Raw genomic sequence first — 22,527 nt, 5'->3', positions numbered from 1 at the left:
CTCGCTTACAGACAGCCTCCCAACCTGAAGCAAATAACTGTTATGCTCAAGGATTGGACCTAGTAGGCATTGACCTGCTTTGGGGGCCATGCAGAACCATGGCATCCCACAAGGGGAGCATTTTGTTGCCTTTCCACTAGGGAAGGTGCAACGTACACCGTCATCCATAGACAGCGAGCTCTGTTGGGGGTGGGAGCAGGATCATGGCACTATCTTATCCCCACCTCTCCACTCCTTCGGAGATAGCTTGTACCTCAACAGAGAGCAATGCCACACTTAAGAGAATACAAGAACAGCAATTGTGCCTAGCCCCAGTGCAAAGGGGAGACCCCCCCCCCATTCCTTTGTTCCCACCTGCATGGGCCATGCACAGTCTGGCTCTTAACTCTAGTCTGAGAGACATGGGTGCACAATACTGGCTATTGCAAAATCATCTGCTGCATGTGTGGAAGGATGCAGAGATTGGGGTGGGGCAGGGCAGGGGAGCGGGGTCAAAATACACAGCATGCCTGAATATCTCTGATTGGAATTACTGGTTTGGGCGTATAGAAATGTAGAGAACTGATGCACGATTTACAGTGTGAAATATCCTTCAATATTTCAACAGTGTATTTTTTAAAAAACATGATTGTTTGCTCCGTGCGGCAGTTAAATGCTTCTCCTTGATCATCGGAGCTGATTTCTCTTGATTAAACCTTGATCTGCAGCCACATAAGATCTTATTACTCAGCTAAGGAGCTAACTAGCATAGAAATGCTCATTAGATGAAGTTTGACTCCCCGCACCCGCTTTTTCATATCTCCAGTGTACTGATCTACTCAATTCATTTTGCTGTAGGAGATGGCTGAGCCTTTCTTCCCCTCTCGTGAACTGAGCTCCTAATCCTAAAGCATAAATACAAATCTCAAAATTTCATCTCCCAGGGAAATCTGAATTGAGAGACAGCTTTGGTAGATTATTTTAAAAATGATGGACTGGATAGCTCAGGAGACTGAGATGGGTATATAGAAGCTTTCATCTCTATTGTCATCAGTTCAACTCTAACCCAACTCTGATTTAGTCCCAATTCCCCAGTGACCCCCTACATGGACAGCCCCTGGGATCCCTTGTAGATACAACTGAATTTTTTAAATAACCTGCCTAGAGAGACTATGGCTTTGCCACGTTTAATTATTGTGACAACTGCTCCATAGCAAGATACACAGACACATGCATGCTGAAATCTCTATATGAATCTGATTGCAAATCATGCTGTGATGATACTTTTGGTGTAGATCCCAGTCTTGATTCCTTTGTTTGTTTCAATCTAGTTCCAGTCTGCTCTCCCCTACTCTTAAATACACATTGTAAGACCTCTAGGGATAGGAAACCTGAGGGAAATTCAAGATGACTCAAACTTTGAAGTTAATGAAAAGTATGTGCTAAGGAAGTGTGGCCCCTGGCATTTTATCATGATTAGCTGCAAACTTTAGATCCTGAATCTCAGCCTCACAAAGTGTGGGATTGTTCAGATTTCAGTTCATAGGCTTGCCCATTATGAAGGAAAAACTTGCAAAATTTGGATCCAGGTTTGGATTTCAAGCCCTTTTGAAATATGCTGGTGTTTAAATGGTAGGTGGGGTGGGGAGAGGCTCTTAGTATCGTTTATCAAATGCATCCTTTTGTACACATTTATTGTTAAACTTTTTACCAAACCAGCTATACAGTTACAGTGGCCAGCCTTAAAGTCTTTCCAGTGTTTGCTTCATATAACTGTAAGCAAGGTCTGAATGAGTTCTCCCCTGACAGCCCGTGAGGAACTGGGGAGGGCAAAGGCTTCAGGACCAGACTGCATTTACATTTACATTTAACACACTTACTCTGTCTAGGTATCCAGCAGACAGAGCTGTGTTGCCAAAGGGATCAATTTTGGCTGGTGTTCGGTCACAAATCACTTGATTATTGAATACAGGGGTAATGAAATGTTGTCCTTATTATCTGAGTGAAGGGCAGCAGAACTGTACTTGCCTGTCCTGATGGAGGGGGTCACCCTTAACTGACCTGAAGCAGGGGGTTCGGATGCCAAATCCCAGTGAGAGGGTAGGACAGGTGTCCCTGCCTGGTAGTGTGGGCTCTGCCTATGCATCATAAATAGCATTTGAGCTCCCCCTCTCCCCTGTTTAAAGATAAAGCTGATTAGGCTCCACTGAGAGTCTTTTGTTTGAAGTGACCACTAGAGCTGAAATCACTGATAATCAGGTCTAAGTGCTTAGACCTGTTGCGGGGGCAGCATTTCCGCATAGAAGAGATTGCCCTGCTTGCACTAGCAATGAGGTTCCCCGACTGAGAGCTGAGTGGCACCTCAAGAGAGCGACTCACAGAGGCCACAGTCAAGAGGCAGGTGGCAGCAGAAGGTCACAGTGCAGGGCCACCCGTGGCGGAGCAGATGGAGGTGCGGTGAAGCGCAGAGTGGCACAACGGACGACAGCAGCAGAGTGAACAACAGCGCAGCAGCGGCAACATGGAGTGAACAGCGGCAAGTGAGAGCCGGTGGTGTTGGCAGTGTAGGCATGACTTGAAGTTTCTTCCCCCCCCCCAATGTCCGGTGAGAGGTGAACTCATGTGAAGGCACCTCTGAACTCTGGGTCTCCACCAACAAAGGACAGCGGCTGTGAGTGGGATATGGCAGGGAGAGGAGTGGCATGCTAAAGGGATGTTTGTTTGTTTGGACTTTCACACAGTAAGGTAAGACCCAGAGGCAAAGGACATTGCCCAATGTTCTCTGGAGTGGGAGTTTTGCTTATGGTCAGACATATTTGAATCATGGTTGTGGTGTGTTTCCCAAATTTAATGCCAGGTGCCTTTCCTCTTTTTATTAAGTTTTCTCTATCTACAGACTTAAGGCTTGCGAGTGGGGAAGTATCGCCTCCTAGAGGTACCGGGGCGGGCGGGGGGAGTGGTTAATTCTCCCAGATTACTGTGTAAGCCACACACCACCTGGGTGGGTGGGTGAGTGACACACACACACACACACACACACACACACACACACACACACACACACACACACACACACCGACTGCTCTACAGCCTTAGGTAACAGCCAAGTGGCTTTTAGCTCATGCAGTAGAAGCTCATGCACTAAGCTCCAGAGATCCCAGGTTCAATCCCACCCACCGATGACCAGGGTCTGTCGGCGTTACAACTGTGTGGGGGCTCGAGCTGGTTCTGTGCTCTACTATTAAGAGGGACCCCCCTGGATATTGACCCCAGCCCTTGCTGCTGCTGCCTGGCAGAAGGGTTACATAACACCACCTCTTTAGTAAGATTGAGATCAGCCTAGTTTGTTTGCCAGTTCTAAATTTCCATTTCAAGTGTTTACTTAATTTCCGGTGTCCTAATTGTGTCTAGACAATACTTAGCTAAAGGTATCTAGGGGAAGATGTAAAGGGCAACCCCTGTATCAACTTAGAGTTTAAATAATGGGGGTGGGGTTCTCAGTAAAAAGCAAGAATAAAGCTTCTTTCTGACACTGGATCTTTAGTTCTTCTTTCATCATGTACAACAAATGGACTTGGTTTTTTACCAGTGCTATTGTCACTGAGGCAACTGCTGGAAAATTCAGCTTGATTCTGCTGGAATTTCAGAATAGACATCTTCAGTCTCTCAAACGCTGTCCTCCTGGATGCTACTTACCTGTATATGTAATGCCTATCTGATCTGAAAGAGAATTCCAGAATAGAGCTGGTTGAAATTTTTCATTCACAACACTTTTTTTCAGCCTCTTCTCCAAAACTAAAAACTTTCACAGAGAGGCTTCCACTTTTTTCAAATTTTTGGTTTTCATAAAAACCAAAATGTTAAATTCCCTCCTTTTTCTTCTTTGAATCCTTCTGGTCACTGAGTACAATCGAACAAGTGATGTCTAGAGGATTATTTTCTCCATCTTTTCATTTTTCCTCTTGCCACTCTAGCTTTTCAAAACTTCCTCAGCTGTGGAAAAGTTAGTGGCAAAAGGAAATGTGGCCCTGTTTCATTTTATGGGACTCTCAGGAAAAAAGGGGAAAGTGTGTGTGTCTGTGGGAGGGGAAACCAAAAATTCAAAACACTTCCAAAAATATTACATGAAAAAAATTCAAAGTAACAAAAATTGTTCCTTTTCAAACTCCATAAAATGGAAACCACTTCAAAATTCTGAAACATGTTTGTAATCTCTCAACATATCTTGACCATCTCTACTCCTTAGCCCATCTTTTTTGACTGAGACCCTGTGTGGGGATTGTCATGATTACCGGGCAAGATTCACCATTGAGATTCTCATCAAGTGCACCCCAACATGTCAGATCTCAGTCCTTCAGCTCTCAGGGGGGCAGGAATTCTGCAATTCACTCCCTCTTAGACTAGCAGCTGAGAACCCCCCCCCCCCCCCCACCCGGGGACCAACCATGACTACTTCAGCAGATCAATCTCTGCTCTTGACTTCTCTCCACTGGGTAACATTTTAAAAAGAGGCCTAACCATATGGCTCTTACATAGGCCAGGTCTACACAACAGACTTACATCGGTACAACTACATCACTCAGGGTGAAAAACCCACCCCCTGAGTGACCTAGTTACACCAACCTAATCCCCCAACCTCCCGTTGTAGACAGTGAGTTCTCCCGTCGACATAGCTACCACCTTTCAGGAAGGTGGATTAACTAGGCATAGGAGCATCTTCATTCAGCACTACAGCTGCACATGAAGACAAGCCCTTAGCCCTTTAGCTGCTCCTGGCCTAGATACCTAGGCTATGTCTACACTAGAGAGCTTACAGCTGCACTGATGCAGGGACGCTGCTATAAGATCTCTCCTGTAGCTGCATCTCCCGCCAGCCTAGTGCTGTGCACACTACCACTTATGCTGGCGTAACGATGTCGCTCGGGGGATGTGTTGCTCAGGGGTGTGAAAAATAGAAGTTTGGCCGACATAAGAGGGTAGTGTAGACATGGCCCTAGGCATTGCTTAGAAAGACATGGCCTGCAGCTCTTACTTTCCCCCAGTTTGTGTGTCAGCCTCCCAGCATGCTGACTTGACCACTCGCCCTTCCCCTTTCTGCCAAGGGCACCTTTTAATCAGTCATGGTCTTTTGATCTTTTGTGTGTTGGACTTAAAAAAAAAACAAAAAAACATGTCCTAGCAGTGTTTAGCCCCAGGAAGTATCACCTGCCAGTGATCACCCCAATGTTCTCTTAGCTGGTTTGAAAGTGCATACCTGTGACTGTTTCTTCTCATCATCCTAACTTCCTTTCCTAGGCCAGCCACCAGCTGTGGTTTGAATTAACTCCTTGAGTTCAAGTAGGCAGCAATACAAAATTGAACAGAGACATGGAGTCGCATGTAATATTCATAACAATAAAGCCACGGGAGGCATGTGAACACCCCCTTTGGGGAGGCTAGGTCCCTGGCCCCCGCCCCCCGCTTCTGCTCAAGGCTGTGTCCCCAGCCTGCCCCCGCCACTGCAGCCAGATGAGCCCTGGCTGGGCCACCCTGGGCTGCCAGTCAGCCCGAGCCCCAAACTCCAGGTCGTCAGCCAGAGCTGAGCCCCGCTGGCTTCTGGGGTAAGGGGAGTGAAGAGGGAGGCAGCAGGCAACCTCACGGGGTGGGGGGGTGGAGGTGAGGGAGGGGTGCAGCAAGTGATGGGGACCTCTGGAGAGGGGCATGTGACACACTGCACCCCATATTCATAGTGATATTATGTTATGTATTTTATGCAAGGTAAGCCATGTGAGGTGTCCATTGGAGAAGTTATGATTATGATTATCCTATTTGTATGCATGTATCATTTTTGTATCTGAAGTTATAAATAGTGACTATGTATCTGTACTTCAAATGTAGTTACACCTGGGTAATGCCCACTAGACAAAATGCTTCTAGTCCAGACAGCTGGTTATGAAGGGCCTATTCATGGTAATGGGCCATTAGGAAAAACAATAGGCCTTGGGAGAATCTTATCCCCCACCTGGTGAGCTTTCCTGAGAAGGCTACAGACAGCCTGTTAGTAGTGGCTGCTATGACTCTACAAGGACATGTGACCAGGCCACATGATGCTGGACTCCATCTTGTGATGTCAGTATTTTTCCACAAAGTGGTCTGGGAACCAAGCTTTGAAACAAAGAGTTCCTGCCATATGCTAAAGCTATATAAGGCAGGGAGTGACATCAGGGTTCTTCACTCCCAACATAAGAAGATTCCTGGAAACACCTGAGGACCAAAGACTGAACTGGGGGAAGTGTTGGATCCAGGCTAAAGGGATTTCTAGCCTGTGTATGAAACACCTGAGGATTCCAAGCTGCAAAGCAAGTGTAGCTTGTGCCTTAAGAATCTACAAATCTGCCTGTACCATCAGTTAGGGTGAGAATCTGCTATTCATACCAATCTATCTAGTACACTAAGTTTAGATTGTGTTTTTGTTTGTTTGCTAGGTAATCCTCTTAGATGTGTTTGCTATCCCTTATAATCATTTAAAATCTATCTTTTATAGTTAATTTATTTTTTGTCTTAATCCAAACCAGTGAGCTTTGACTGGAGTGCTTGCGGAAAATCTCTACTTGCTTACTACAAGTGTGCATTGCTCTCTTCACATTGAGTTAGAGGCGGACTGGGTGTTTAAACCCATATACTGGCCAGATTTGACCAGGGCAGGGGTCCAAGGCTGGAAAGCTGATGGTTAGAGAGCCTGCGTGTAACTGCAGCTGGGTGTGTCCCTAGCTGTGTGAATGCTGGTGAAAGTGCAGGCTGGAAGGTGTGGCAGCTTGTCACAGCAGCACTGTGTGAAAGGGAGCCCAGGCCTATGGGTCAGGGGGCTCAGTGGTACTACTGTTCCAGGTGACACCCCGGGTGGAACCCGTCACGGGGGTGGAGTGGAGAGGACTGAGTAGGGACTCAACAGGCAATGGTGGGTGGGGGCCTCGGGGAGAGCAAGAGACAGGCGTAGGCAAGGACACCACGGCCCAGGTGTCCTGCAGCAGGTCACCAGCAGCTGTGCCAGGCCCTGGCCTAGTACACCTGTCACCCATAAATAAAGCACATCTCCCAGTTCATCGCAGGGATAAACTGCAAACACCCTCTTCCCTTTTCTACCTCCTCTTATGGGTTGAGCGGTTTCTTTCCTCAGGATGGTGCGTGAAGTTTCCCAAACAGTCTGAGAGCCACATGGTGTAATAAAAACCAGATTTATTAAGAGCAGAGAGATCTCATACAAAAACCAAGAAATGGTCTAGTCTAAAACTTTGCTAAGCTCATCAAGAGAGGCTCATCTCTGTAACAGGGTGTGAAAATGTGACATTTCTAGAACTCGACTATTTTTTTTTTTCACCTGAGCCACTTGGGGCAGACCCTCACCTTGTCTCTGAGGTGTTTTCTGATAATATACAACCTCCGGTCTCTGTACCTTTCCTTTGGGAACTTGCTGTTTCATGAGATTCCTTCTCAGTCTAGTAATAGGTTCCTTTGGACTCTCACAGGTATTATACAGGGCTCTCATAGTCAGCACATCGCACAGGTATGTAAGAACCTGGGATTGTTGTTTAGCGTCTTTCATCAGTAGATCTTCAAGGGGCTTACCCGGGAAGGCAGTATCATTATCCCCTTTGTACAGAAAGGGGAAGTCCTTAGGTCACCTAGCAGGCCGGTAGCCGAGCCTGTAGCACTACACCCAGACCCGAGTTCTGATGTAGCGCTCTAGCCACAGATGTTCCGGTTTGCTATTTTATTATTCATTCATTATTTGTTGCTTCTCTTTCCCTCCCATATGCTGGTCTGAAAGTAGGTCAGCTCAGCTGGGGACTTTCAGCCCTTGTCTGCAAAACCACCTCATTCCGGGGCTGCTGTTGTGGAGAAGCCCTTCTGAGATGTTAACTGTCCTACTTGCTAAGGTTACTGTCCCTGATAGCAGAAGCCAGCTGGTTTTCTTTCCGTTAAAGAACGGAAGTATTTCTTACCAGTATTTCTGCTCCGTATATGAATTAGAGACACTGGGTTTAATATGATGCTCTAATTTTAGAGTAACTGAGCAGTAATGTGCTGTGCACTGCCTGGCAGGATATTCAGGTTTGATTCCCTGTGGGCCATTTAAGGCATAGTATCAACAGACTCTGAAGGTGATCCAAGGTTTGAACTGCTCTAGGAATGTGAAGTACCGGTAACCTCCGACCCCTGTGGGGAAATAATAAAGGTCTGATGCAAAGCCACAAAAGCAAGATAGTGCCAAGTTAAGACTGAAACTTCATCTTCCTCTCATTCTAGGTGATGAAGGACTCTTGAATATTCTGGTCTTTTGTACCTTAACATGTATGTGCTGTAATATAGATAAATAAAGGGATGGAATAAGGAGGCGCTGCCTTGCTTTCTCATGTAGAGACTGATCCTGCAGCCCTTACTTATGTAATTAAGAGCCACAGTCTTGGGATTTTAATATACAATATGTATACTGGAAGAATTTTGTTCTAGGAAAAAATTCTGTAATTTCCCTAGCTCTATATAGAAAAGAGTATCCCTACACTGTGGGTTGTGAAGATGTAGTGAGAATCCAAAAAACTTAAAAATGCACAATAACTGAGATTCTAGATTACACTAGAAAGTAGATTACACTCTCCTTCCATTGTTTCTCTATTGTCGGGAGTCCCAATCCATGGGACAGAGACTGTGTGTGAGTGTGTGTACACTAAAGTATCCTAGTGTGGTGCTGTTAAGAAGTTTGAAGACCAATCCTGCTAAACTGTCCATAACAAAGCAGTAATATGCGCAGTAAAATGGCTGCTGTGCTGGCCACGCTGCTGGAGTTGGCTGTGGAGGTAGTTAGTTTTTTGTTTTTTCCAGTGGGCGGTATCACAGAAGAAACCTTCTGCAGAAGGTATAATATAATCGCCCTATGCAGCACTGCAACAAAATCCTTGGCAAGGAAACATTCTATACCTTTCAACTACATGGTGTGGTGTGTGTGTGGGGGGGGGTTATGTTGTCACACTGGATGTGCAGTCAATAGATTTGGCTATGCCCAAATTAACACAGAATATCTAGAGCAAAACACAACTGGAAATAGCTCTAGAGCTAACATCTCATTGTTGAGCAGATCGGTATCGTGTGAGTTCAGTCTGGGAAAATCTCTTTGGCTGTGAAACTGACATTTCACGTGGCCGGAGGCTGAAGGTGCCAGGGAACTTCCTGTGCCACAGCTGACCTACTTGCAAGTTCACACCTGTAACAGAAATTAAGAATTTGTTGTAAACAAGCCTAAATCACTCCAGCTTCTAGCTCTGCTCCCGTTCTAACTTGTGGCTGATTTTCTATATAAGGGCCCAAGTCAGGCAAAAGCTCCTGACACCCTCCCACACCTGAGCCAACAGCCGGAGTCTGGCCTTTATTATAATGATCCAAAGTGTGATAAGCAGATGTACTTAGAGCTGAACTAGATGCACTTTCCCAGAGTCATTTTGGGAACGATGTGGTATCACAAGAGTCTGAATCAATTGAAGCTTCACATCAGTTCCTCATTCTTGAAGTTATGACATTGCCCTATTCTGAAGTACTAACATTTCTGGGGACTGGTCTGTTGTTCTGATCTGTAAGTTCTTTGGGGATTTTGCTTTTAGTTTGCCATTCCTGTTGGATGGCACTATGTACCCAGATAAATTATAACACAGCCCTCCTAACGTCAGTTGGAGGCAGATCAGGCCAACCCTTCCCCACAGAGAGCCTGTTGCTAACAACATAAGAATGATTCAGTAAAAAGACATAGTACAACCTTAAAATGCTGGTTTTCTAGCTGCATTCACTGCTGCCATGGGCATATATTCACTGTTGAACTCATGGGAGTTGGATTCACATTGCGTTGTCTGCAAAGAAAATGCCCTGAATTTAGTTGATAGTCTCTCACCCCCATTCACTCTCTCTTGCCTTTCCCCTTTTAATAGGGTGATTTAATCTCTCTCTGCTTTCAGTGGATAATAAAGTCAGAGGCAGCTGGTGTTCGCCTTCAAACTTCACAAATTGGAAGAGGAAAGCAGACGCTGTTCAACAAAACTCTTCTTCTGTGGCTGTTCTGTCCTTTTGTTTTTTAAGAAGTCTTTGCTCTGGAACAGAGCTGGAATTCTCCAGTAATTTGTTTCCCCTCTTTGGAAGCAATTCACTTGATTATTTTCTTCAAGGTATTTTTGCTCACCTGTGCAGAGTTGCTCCTTCTTCCTGTGGCTCCAGGTCTTTAATCAATAGGCTAGTCTGACTTGGAAAAATTAAATCTGAGCTGCTGTCCCTGATGACTGAATTCCACGTCATTGAAACACACTTGGCACATGCTGTGCGTGCATCTGTAACTGACCCCTGAGTGAGAAAGTTGCAGCACTGTAAAGTGGCAGTGTAGATAGTGCACTCCCCTCGTGGAGGTGGTTGGGTTTTTGTTTCTTTGTTTTGGTTTTTGTTTTTTTTAATAGCCCTGGGAGAGCTCTCCTAGCACTGGTGTCGTGACTACACGTGTAGCCACATTAAAGCGCTGCTGTGGAAGGGCTTTAAAGTTGCTAATGAAGATATACCCTAAATCTCACGAAATGAGGCCCTCGATGTATCCACTTTGGACCTAGGACTGTGTATGGAAATCGCTTACCTTCTTTCTTAAGCAACAGGCTACTATGCAGCAGATACAGGAAACCACGGAAAATGCAGTGATCCCAATAAGCATCCATGACATCATTTCTGATACAAAGCAGGCTTCTGAGTCTTGACCATATTAAAAAAAACAAAAAAATCACTGAGGATTAGCAATATAAGTTCTCCCCCCGCCCCCACACACTCACTTTGTGTAGGTGAGATCAGTGCTTAGAGTGGTCTGAAAGAAGTGTGTGCTGGGGTTGGGGTGGGGAGGGAGAATCATTTTCCAGCTTCAGTAAGACAGTGACCCAGTTGGCTTTTAAAATTTTTTTTTCCAGGTTCACAACCCCATGCATTTTAAGTAGTGGGGGAAATGGCAGAAGTTAGTGTTTTGAGAGGCTCTAAATGATGTGAATGGACTCAAGGAAGACACACTGAGCATTAGGCAGAACGCAGCAATGGTCCAGAGTTCGTGTGAGGAAGAAGTGAAAGAGGCATTGAGGCTAGTATTGGTGACCGAGTGGAGGGGGCAAAGGACAATCTGAAAGGAGACCAGGGCTACATCATGGGTGGGCATAGAAGGCCCAAACCAGACTGCGTATTAATTTAATGAGTAGCGCAAATGGGGAGTCAGTGGTCCAAAGGACTGGTGAGAGAAAGGAATTTGGAAGCAACATTTTGGATGAAATGGAGGGAGGCAAAATTAGAGACCTGAGGAGAGTGAAGTAGTCAAGGCATGAGATGACTAGGCCATGGCTGGGAAATCTGGCTGCCCAGATACCAAGGAAGGGGTAGCTTTTGGAAACGTTACGCAAGAGAAGTGACAGGATTTGGATCATAGATTAATATATTTTTAAGGTCAGAAGGAACCACTAGATCATCAGGTCTGACCTAACATGGGCCATTGAATTTCATGGTTACCCTGGTATTCCCCAGATGCTGCAGGGTGGAAGGTACAGAAGGACAAGAGAGGGAAAACTGGGAGGATGGTTTTATTATCCATCCTAACGGAGAACGAAGGCAAGGGCTTGGACAGATAGATTATAAACTTGTTCAGCTAGAGGAGAGACACTTGCAAACCAGCCAGGATGAGATATCCCAGACACAATGAATGGCAACTCAGAAGATGATTGATGTTCATTCGGTACCCATGGGGGTGCGGTCATAGCCCCTTTCAGGTAGACAGCAAAATGTCCTTTAGATTTTGATAGACTGTCCCAAGTTACTTAACAGACCTAGGTCCTGATTCAAAGAGGTAAGCAGCATATTCCCATTAGCTCCAATGGGAGATGTGAGTGCTCAGCACCTCTCTAGAGCAGGCCATAAGTTAGATTTATGTATTGCTTCTGGTACAGATACTGATAACAAAGACTTTGCCTGCGACACATGCAGATAAATCTCAGAATGGATTTTTGTGCTAATCTAGAATTAATTCAAGGTTTGTGTTTGGTATCTTAGAGAAACACTCGGGAGAGGCTAGCTCATTACAAAAGCAGCTTTGCCTCTCCTGGAATTGACACCTCCTTATCAATTATTGGGAGTGGACTACATCCACCCTGATTGAATTGGCCCTGTCAGCACTGGTTCTCCATTTGTGAGGTAACTCCCTTCTCTTCATGTGTCAGTATATTTATGTCTGCATCTGTAACTTTCACTCCATGCATCTGAAGAAGTGGTTTTTTACCCCCGAAAGCTTATGCCTAAATAAATCTGTTAGTCTTTAAGGTGCCACCGGCCTCCTTGTTTTTGTGGATACAGACTAACATGGCTACCCCCTGATACTTGACTCTCATTTATATATCTTTAAAGCTAGAGTAAGGAAAGAGGGGCTGTGAACTTACCATGGATATATAAATAGGTTTCATTTACCCTACATTCTATGTAGGGAGCAGGTAAAAGGATTTCTAGGCAGCAGAGATAAATGCCCGTGTGCTTGCTTTCCAAATTTTTGAGAATGAAGGACGTGCTGTTCCCCGAGTTCACTGGCTCACAGTCGGTGGTCTTAGATTCAGGTATTGCCTTCCCATTGTTCATGTGGATTGCACAGATTGCCTCCTTCTCATGCCCTTTCAGCAGTGTCATGCTGAATTCAGTAACATTTTTAGGGTTGCTGAAGTTGAATTTGAAGATCCCCTTGTGAAATTCAACCATCACCTGGGGATCAGAGACAGTAGGTTGTTCTGCAGAGAAAATAATAATCTCCAAGTAATTATCAAACCAGGTAAACTCATCTGTAGCACTTAAATCTACTAAGCGTGGGTCTCTAGCACTGTGTTTTTGGGGAGTAACCCACAATGAGCATTCTCTCGACAGCAGGAAAGAGAGATAAATATATCCTATATCACTTATGGACACCCTTGAATTCTCTTCTGTCTTGTTGCTGGGCACATTTAATATTCAGATGTTGAAACAAGGGGTAAAATAGCTTGTGAAGATGCTGTGGGAACACATGTGCACTGACCCAGGGTAAGCTGGTGTAGGTCACTGTTAGTGTTTAGATACTGCATACTAGTTATTATGGTAGTGCCTAGAGACCCCCACTGAACCCAGGATTACAGATGGGTAAGTGAGGCACAAAGATTTACCCAAGGTTGCAAAGCGGTAGAATTGAATACAAATCTCCTATGTCCCAGTTCAGTGGCTTATTCACAAAACCATCCTTTCTCTATGCAATTGCTATTAAGTTTGACCATAATAATTGACATGGTTATATCTCCTATCATTTGAAGCTTGCTGGGGTAGGGGGAAGGCATGTCACCCCATGCCCACTCGCACCAACCAAAATCCACATCCACTCTGGCCTCAGGTGCTCACAAAAATCCCTGAAAAGAGAAGCCATCATCTCATATGCAGCAAAAATTACTCAAATTTTTTTTGAGAAGTCCATTAAAACACCTGACTGAGGATCTCCTGGTACCTCCCAGTTTGGCTTTTGTAGGAGTCTTTGGGAAGATGAATGAATTGCAATGTCCCTTGTAAAGAAGGACATGTTTCCATTTCAAGAACCACCATATTGTGATACAAAAAAATATTTACAGCCCTCTTAAGACAATTTATGGAAATATTAGATGTTTTAAAAATGGCTCTTACCTAAATTTTTGCATAGTTGACGTGACGAACAGCGATCAGTTCCTGAAAAATAAAATGTAATTTGCTGTTTAAAATAACTAAAGGATCATAATGTGATGTTAAGATGGTGACATCATTATCTAGTGCTAAAAAATAAAATCCTACAATGCAATAAAATCATTGCAAAACATTAACATCAGAAGCTAAAGAGCATTAATTGATCCAGCATTAACATCAATCACTTACGTAGCATTCATTAATTCTCATAACACCCATACAAAGTAAGTATTATCTGTATTTTGCAAGTAGAAACTGAAAGTGAAAGTTAAGTAATTTGCCTAAAGCTACAGAGGGAATGTGTGTTAGACAGGATTCAAAATCCGAAGTTATTGGATCATGTACTCAGATGATAGTCAAGGCCTTATATTTCTCTTATCAGGGCTCCTAAGATCAGAAGGATGTCAGCCAACCAGATAGAAAAGTCTGACTCTCCACATCAGATGATATTTTCAGTAAGGCTTTCAAAAGTCACTTGGATTGAAAGACTCACTTCAAACAACTTTATTTTGCTATGCTAGGGAAATGGAGTGAAAATAGTTAATTAAGAATTTTAATGAGCCAATATGTTGTTTTGATATTCCAGTATTGTCTAGAGACCCCAGCCAGACTTAGCCCCTGTTGTGCTTGGTGCTGTTCAAAGCTATTGTAAAATACAAATACAAAGAGCTTGCAATCTTGTCCTGATTCTACAGACACACAGGTGTAGATAATTACACACTTCAATCTTTGCAGGGTCTGGCCAAGTGTGCTCTGTTTCTGGACTCGAGCGGTCTTTCATATTCATGCTTTTTACTTCTTTGAAGTCTTGTTCACATACTTGCTGCCTGTTGGCCAGAGAAGTGCCATAAGCAATTCAGCACTCCTGCACCAAGTATTCTTAAACCTCCTTATTAGCAAAGACATCCAAAATACCAGTTGTTTGTTAGACTAAAAATCCTTGAAAACGTTAGGTTTTTTTGTCATGTCTATTATACATTATTTTTAAAACTGTTGTATTTTGACAACTAACTCCGTTCCCAGTAGTAAAAAGTATTAAGTGTGGGGAGGGGGCTGAGGCAGAACTTGAAGAAGCAAATGGCTGCAAGCTTCTCGCTACCTTACTCTGCATTAGACCTTAATGCATTCTGAAGAGAGAGAGCAAGAACATGCAGTCTAGTGAATGTACAGGGAGTAGGGAGATCTGAGTTCTGTATCCAGTTCTTCCACAGACATGCTGAGTGACCTTGGGCAAGTCCCTCCATTCCTCAGTGTCCTCATAACATTTAGTAATATGTACATCCCTCGCAGGTGCCCAAAGACACTTTTATGTTGTTGAATATTTGTAAAATCCTCTGAGGTGTTCAGTTGGCAGGTGCTACAGAAACAAAATATTGTTGTCACCCCTGTATGACTGAGTCATACTCTTCCTCTGTTATCACACGGCCTCTGGTCCACTATGCAGTCTGTTACCCTTGATAGTTCTAATAGTCTGTACCACTTCCAGGGCTATTGCCAAGTATGCTGACAGTCAAGATATTGGTGTCCCATTCCCACTGGTGTGGTGATAGGACAGATAGGTAAAACTCCCAGCTGGAATATAGATGTCTGCTCCAGAGTACGAACTACAGACCAAAACTTGTTGTACAATAAAGTAACAAATACAGAAAGTGCCAGCACCAAGAGAAAGGATGAACATTAAAATTCTTGCTGCTTGATGGGGGTGGAAAGTTGCTGTGCTACTGTTAATTATTTTAAGTAACGATTTTGTAAAGACTGTCTGATTGTAGGAGCTATAGTGTGATAGTTAGTTTTAAAATTAGGCACCACATGGACAAATCAGTGGAGGGAAGAAAAAAGTTGAAAATGTATCGGGTGTAAAGCTTACAGTGTTTGCCTCGTATTTTAAATCTGATCTAATATTTTTGAGGAGTATTTAATAATAGTCTGGGGCTCTTTAGATTTGTGGTTCAATTGCTTTGGTTAAATAGGGCCAAATTCTGCTACACTTTCTAACGCTAATCGCATCTCACTCCACAAATAGCCCCACTGAAGTCAATGGGACTATGCAATTATGTTTGCTTAAGTGGGCCACAAGCTTTATACAGCAGTGACTTTCACCCTAAAAACCTATGTAGCACACTGGCTTAGTGTGGGAACTCCCCAGTGGCTGGTCCACATCGAGGATAGCAAGCTAATTTTGCTCCAAGCTAATGGAGTTATTCTTTTCGTTCAAGTGGTGGTGATCTGTCTTTTATGCTGAGGTGCATAGGTGTCGTCCTTGCTGCTGACCAGCAATAGAAATGGTGGAGGAGGGTCATTAAGCGTACAATTCAAGTGGGACTGTGGCCAACTGAAGGATGGTTTGTATCTTCCTGGGCCCAGAATTGTAACCACTCACCTTCAAGAAGACTGAGGACTAATAAGATCACTTCACTGAGTAAACATTTTGGTAAATATGATGCAATAATCAGTCTCTGTGGAGTAACAGGTGAAAATGCAGCCAGGCAGTAGTACGGCAAAAAAGTCTCTGGGGTTTGAGTGAGTCAACTGTAAATTGAGTAAATTGAATGAGTCAACAATCTGATGCAGTTGCAAAAATGGCTAATATACTGGGGTGTCTTAAAAGGAGTGTTCTAAGACATGAGAAGTAATTGTTCTGCACTGCTGAGCCTTCAGCTGGAGTAGTGTGTCCAGTTTTGGTTGCCACACACTAAGAAACATGGACAAATTTGAGAGAGTCCAGAAGAGGGCAAAAACAAGGATAAAATGTTTAGAAAACCTGACCTATGAGGAAAGACTAAAACTGAGCAGGTTTAGTTTTGAGAAGACGACAAGGGGGAGGATGCTGCTCCTTGTCCTATGCTCTGTAGACCAGATACAAGCTAAATCTGCAGCAAGGAAGAGTTAGGTTAGCTATTAGGAAAATCTTTCTATTTATAAGGATAGTTAGGTGTTGGAATAGGTTACCAAGGGAGGTTAGGGAGTCCCTCTCATTGAGTGGTTTTAAGAACAGATTAGACAGATTCCTGCCAGGGATGGTCTAGGTATACATGGTCCTGCCTCAGCATAGAGTAGATGACCTCTCAAGGTCCTTTCCAACCTTACCTTAATGATTCTGTGATGATCGCAGCATAAAGAGAGCAACTCCTGTGAATGCGGTTTTAATGATGTATAAGAGAACAACAAAAGATCACCAGTTTCACAAGCATACTTCATGAGCCCAAGTTAGCTTTGCCACTGAAAGCTGTGTTTTTCCTTGCCAAAATGGAGACTGTCATGAAGTACTGCAAAAATGTCTCTGAAATTTGCGAGATGATTAATATAGAAATTGTAGTGAATACTATTTTCTAACTACTAGGTAGTATTGGGTGGAAATGAATTCCAAACTGTGCAAACCTCTGAACCTTTAAAGTTCTTGCCAGTAGCTAGTGGTTGCTTCTGCTGTCTTCGCTGTCCCAAATGTGCAGCTTTAACAAGTGATACAGCTTTGCAAAATCCTATTCACCCAATCACCTGGAATGTGTAACACTTCTGACAGGCCAGTACAACATCATAAGCTTTTTCATTATCATCAGTCATTGTGGAGTGAGGCAGACAAGGAGATTTTTGTGTCCACATGGATAACTTTTCCTGCTTTCAAGACTGGATGTTACTTCTGGGACCCCATCAATCCTGGATAGTAACTAGCTAGATACGTTTGTGATGTCGCTCCCTAACATACACGTAGATGTTGTAAAGGGTGGGATGTAGAATCATAGAATATAAGGGTTGGAAGGGACCCCAGAAGGTCATCTAGTCCAACCCCCTGCTCGAAGCAGGACCAATTCCCAGTTAAATCATCCCAGCCAGGGCTTTGTCAAGCCTGACCTTAAAAACCTCTAAGGAAGGAGATTCTACCACCTCCCTAGGTAACGCATTCCAGTGTTTCACCACCCTCTTAGTGAAAAAGTTTTTCCTAATATCCAATCTAAACCTCCCCCACTGCAGCTTGAGACCATTACTCCTCGTTCTGTCATCTGATACCATTGAGAACAGTCTAGAGCCATCCTCTTTGGAACCCCCTTTCAGGTAGTTGAAAGCAGCTATCAAATCCCCCCTCATTCTTCTCTTCTGCAGGCTAAACAATCCCAGCTCCCTCAGCCTCTCCTCATAACTCATGTGTTCCAGACCCCTCATCATTTTTGTTGCCCTTCACTGGACTCTCTCCAGTTTATCCACATCCTTCTTAAAGTGTGGGGCCCAAAACTGGACACAGTACTCCAGATGAGGCCTCACCAATGTCGAATAGAGGGGAACGATCACGTCCCTCGATCTGCTCGCTATGCCCCTACTTATACATCCCAAAATGCCATTGGCCTTCTTGGCAACAAGGGCACACTGCTGACTCATATCCAGCTTCTCGTCCACTGTCACCCCTAGGTCCTTTTCCGCAGAACTGCTGCCTAGCCATTCGGTCCCTAGTCTGTAGCGGTGCATTGGGTTCTTCCGTCCTAAGTGCAGGACCCTGCACTTATCCTTATTGAACCTCATCAGATTTCTTTTGGCCCAATCCTCCAATTTGTCTAGGTCCCTCTGTATCCTGTCCCTGCCCTCCAGCGTATCTACCACTCCTCCCAGTTCAGTATCATCCGCAAATTTGCTGAGAGTGCAATCCACACCATCCTCCAGATCATTTACGAAGATATTGAACAAAACCGGCCCCAGGACTGACCCCTGGGGCACTCCACTTGACACCGGCCCACATGTGTGCCCACGCAGCATATTTGACCTTTTCTATACTGTCATAGGTGCTAGTGTGACTCCTGTTCTTTTGATGCATCTCTGATGGGCTGGGGATGCGCTTGGGGACCCACACCTCTTAGGGCAAATGTGCATTGGGTTCTTCCGTCCTAAGTGCAGGACCCTGCACTTATCCTTATTGAACCTCATCAGATTTCTTTTGGCCCAATCCTCCAATTTGTCTAGGTCCTTCTGTATCCTATCCCTCCCCTCCAGCGTATCTACCTCTCCTCCCAGTTTAGTATCATCCGCAAGAATGTATAAGCACTGTTTTTTATACAGAGTGCAAAACGCCCTCTTTCTATTCTGTATTAAAGCATTTGGAATGGTGCCATCTTTAAGGTTGTATTTTTTTCATTAAAATCAGGCTGACATAATGCAATAGCAATAAGAAGACTGTGGCAGGGGTTAAAATCTCACAAGCAGGTGTAACTCTGGACTTAAGTGGAGGTTCTCCTGGTTTAAGGAAAAGGAGACTCTGGCCACTTACATTTCTGGTTGCAATGTGGGACTGATGGGTACAGGCATGTGTGTGCGCACATGCGTGCACAAGCTATGTTGGCTTCCATAAGAGATTTAAATTATGTTTCTAACTCAGTCCGGCCAACATGCTTCCTGAGTTAGAGCATCTTCCTGAGCATCTTCAGTAGAGTCAGTGGGCTCTTTGGTGGGGGCTCATGGATTTCTGCACCAGTGGTGGTTGGATGGCCAGTGCCCAATAGGTGTTTTATTTACCAGCTGCTACTGGCTTTCAGACTGGTCCAGGACTCAATGCCATTTGCAAACAGCTCAGGTAAAATCGCATCTGGCCATAAGACTTAACAAAATAAAATAAAGTTTAACCCTCATTTTGAAACTTGGAGTTGAGGGTGGGATGGCTGGGTGGGAATAGTCTTGGACCGTTGGGCGGGGGTGAGGGCATTTTTGTTCTGCGGTTTAACTCTCAGAACAGAGCTTTACTTGTAACATACTCGTGAAAGTCACCAACGCAATCTCAGCTGCATGTATTTGCTGCTGAAGATGAGCTTGGATTATTTTTTTTCTTCCAGTAGCATAAAGAAAATATCTACAGTTTTAAGTCACTGAAGCACTGACCCTTCCAGCCACTCTAAGCAGATGCACTCTGAACTCAGTTCAGCCACTCACATGTCTGAAGCTAAGTGTGTGCACAAGTCTTTGTAGAATCAGGGCCCAGACTCAAAGAGCAGAGCTATCCTACAGGAAAAAAGGTGTTGGCCACAGATATACTACTTGCCTGTCTATGCTATAGGATAAATATAAGTATTATGGTGGTCCCTATTAAAATGTCAGCATTTGCCATTCAGTACCTCTACCCTAGTATCTGAGATGAGTATGGTTTCTCCCTACACTGACAATAGGAGGTTTCTGTTGTAACCTGTGATAACAATTGGCAAACGTTAACTTTTTTTAAATGGCTACATGAAAAATATAGAATAGACAACTTTCCACAGCCAGAACCCCACCGCTGTCTGGTCTGCAGCCCTATGGCAGTGTTACCATGACCTTTAGACAGGCAGTTTACAAATATGGAATCTCTTGGAGATTTTGTGGAGAAATGTGCAAGGGAAATTTTTATGAGGGAGAAATTCAAAAGGGACCAATATTAAGCCTTTCCAAGGTAAACTAAATGAATACAAAAAACTCACGTCAGATTGAAGGCCTGATGTTTTCATTTTCTCCATTTAGTGCCTATTCCTGCATGCCTTATGCAGAGCAAATTCCATTTAAATGAAGTCAATAGAAGTCTGGGTAGGAACTGGAGCCTGAGGCTGCACATTCTCATAGTGATTTCTTTGTCAAGATTATGCCACAAAGTCGCAAAGACCAAAATAAATTTTAATTTACATGGCACAGTTTCTGATCGGAAATATATCTATAGAGCAGGGCTAGGGCCTGCAAATTTGCATGCATTTTTGTTAAAATGCTGCTATGTTTTTTTCCTACTGAAATTCTGCTAAAATGCTTGGAAATAGTATTTTATGGGGTAACATATTCCATAAATTCTTTGCATCCTTCTTGAGATACTCTAAACCAAACAGCCCCTTATTTCACCCAGTCTTGTCCTTTTTAATAATAATAGTAAATAATTACCATGTTATATGTTGAAAGCAATGTAGAAAAACATTTCCTGTGAGATTTCATTTTTTCCCTCAGAGGAGCTTTTGAAATCACCCTCTTTTCTCTCCCTTTGCTCCTCCTTTCCCCCTGATTCCCAGATTGAGCGTCAAAAAATGCCAGTGTCTGAGAGAACATGCATTTGCAGTCTCCTTCTTTTCATATGAAATGTCCTTTCCAATGAGTCCAGCTACACTGGATAAAGCATGTTAGCTGGATGTTTCTGCTAAAATGGAAGTGGTTCGTATTAATGTTTGGTTTTCATTAATAGCTTTTTCAAGTTAACTCCTCATTGAGACAAGGGCCAGCTCACACACTACTTGGGATATTGAAATCCTCACTCCACTGAAGTCAATTGGAGTTTTGCCATTGCATTCCATAAGGTCAGGACTTCATCCATTCTTTCGATCTGCCAGTTTGATGGCCTAGGATGCCGGCACTACATTAGCTAACGTTCTGAAGTTTTTTTTACTTAAATAAAAACTTAATTTCTGCATAAAACCTTGGAAGTACTAAAATTCCACAGAGACTTTAAACCTACTTTATATCACTGGAATTTCAGTACCATCTATTTCCAATGGCCCTAGGCATGACCTTCAAAGGAACAAATTTAAATGGGGCTTAGTAATAATACCCACCAAATCCCAAACTTCAGAGTACTGTTACTTAGGGCAAATCCCACTAAATCCTACAACAGTATGTAGGTTAATGAGATTTCTTCTTTTAATCAAATATTGACTGAATTTCTGCACTGGACTAGTATGTAATGGAAAGTGGGTTTCAGAGAAGTTAAAAGGAAGCAAGTTGTGGCATTATACTTTGCAGACTACAATGCTGCGATAGGGTGCTGAATCCCATAAACTGCCTTGTCAGTGTTATGGTCATGGTCAGCTCGATGGCATCACCCAGGGCTCCTTGTAAATCACTCTGCATTTCCATCCTGCAATATAAATGACCTAAACCACTTCTCCAGCCCATATATGTTTTCCAAGTTAAAAGAATTCCCCACCTAAACATGACTCCTCCTTGAAATCAATAGCTCAGTATGGATCTCCTTATACAGGCACCTGATGCACTTTTACATTTCTATAGATTATGCTCCATAAGGGAAGACCGCTACACTAGCTATATCTGAAAGGTAACTGGCTGTTTACATTTTTCACTTGTCTACTTGCAAAGTGCATATTTTTGTGGGTCTCAAAGACCGCGCAAATGTTCTGTGCTGGCACAAATTCAGCTCAGACCAACCTCTTTGGTGGTGGTAAGGTTGAGGCTGACCTCTTTCCTCTTGGAGACTATTTTTCTTAACTGTTCCCCCCTCCCCCCAACCCTATCCTGACAGTCATTCTCCATTTACATATCTGGTCATTGTGTGTCTTAAATGCCTTATGGATGATTATTGTAAGAAGCAAAACCCCAAACGCCACTTACCATAGAGGGATTCCAACTGAAAGCAGAGGAGACAGAACGTTAAAACTCCTGACTTCATACTTGTCTGACACAGACACCAGCCCCAGCCGTCTGTCTTAAGTTTTCAAAACTGAGGGAGAATTCACACTGTTGCCCCTTTCGTAGAAAAGGAAGTGGTTTTGTGGGCAATGAGTGGAATTATACAATAAATAAAAGGGCTCTTTTATTTAAAATAACCCATAGCAACATTATCGCTATGTCAGCAGGGGTTTTGCTATGACATGCGTCTGTGTGGGGGGGGTGTCTGTTTTTGGTTTTATTTTCCCCTAGCTCAGTCTTACTTTCATCTTCCCAGCATCGATAGTATCTGTGTCATTAGTTTACCTCATAGAATATAGGCCACCTTCGATATTCACTTTCACGAGTGGCTACTTCCCGCTTAATCCATCCCCTGCATGCACCACCATCACCTATCTAGTATGTGTCTTGCAA

The 22,527-nt window shown here is 43.7% G+C and overlaps 1 protein-coding gene across 1 annotated transcript; it reads right to left on the bottom strand.

The window, feature by feature from the left end:
- Positions 1–7,177: 7,177 nt before the first annotated feature.
- Positions 7,178–22,162, bottom strand: ICOS (inducible T cell costimulator). Its single transcript, XM_048869356.2, has 6 exons — positions 22,057–22,162; positions 13,693–13,734; positions 12,444–12,782; positions 10,619–10,731; positions 9,764–9,854; positions 7,178–9,217 (listed from the first exon to the last, which is right to left on the bottom strand). The coding sequence occupies exons 1-5, from the start codon at positions 22,112–22,114 to the stop codon at positions 9,765–9,767; spliced, it is 642 nt and encodes a 213-aa protein (XP_048725313.1). The 5' UTR covers positions 22,115–22,162; the 3' UTR covers positions 7,178–9,217; position 9,764.
- Positions 22,163–22,527: the final 365 nt, after the last annotated feature.

Source organism: Caretta caretta, chromosome 11 (genome assembly GCF_965140235.1).
Source record: "Caretta caretta isolate rCarCar2 chromosome 11, rCarCar1.hap1, whole genome shotgun sequence".
NCBI classification, from domain to species: domain Eukaryota; kingdom Metazoa; phylum Chordata; order Testudines; family Cheloniidae; genus Caretta; species Caretta caretta.
Note: the sequence above shows the minus strand (reverse complement) of the source record. Positions and strands in the feature narration are given on the sequence as shown.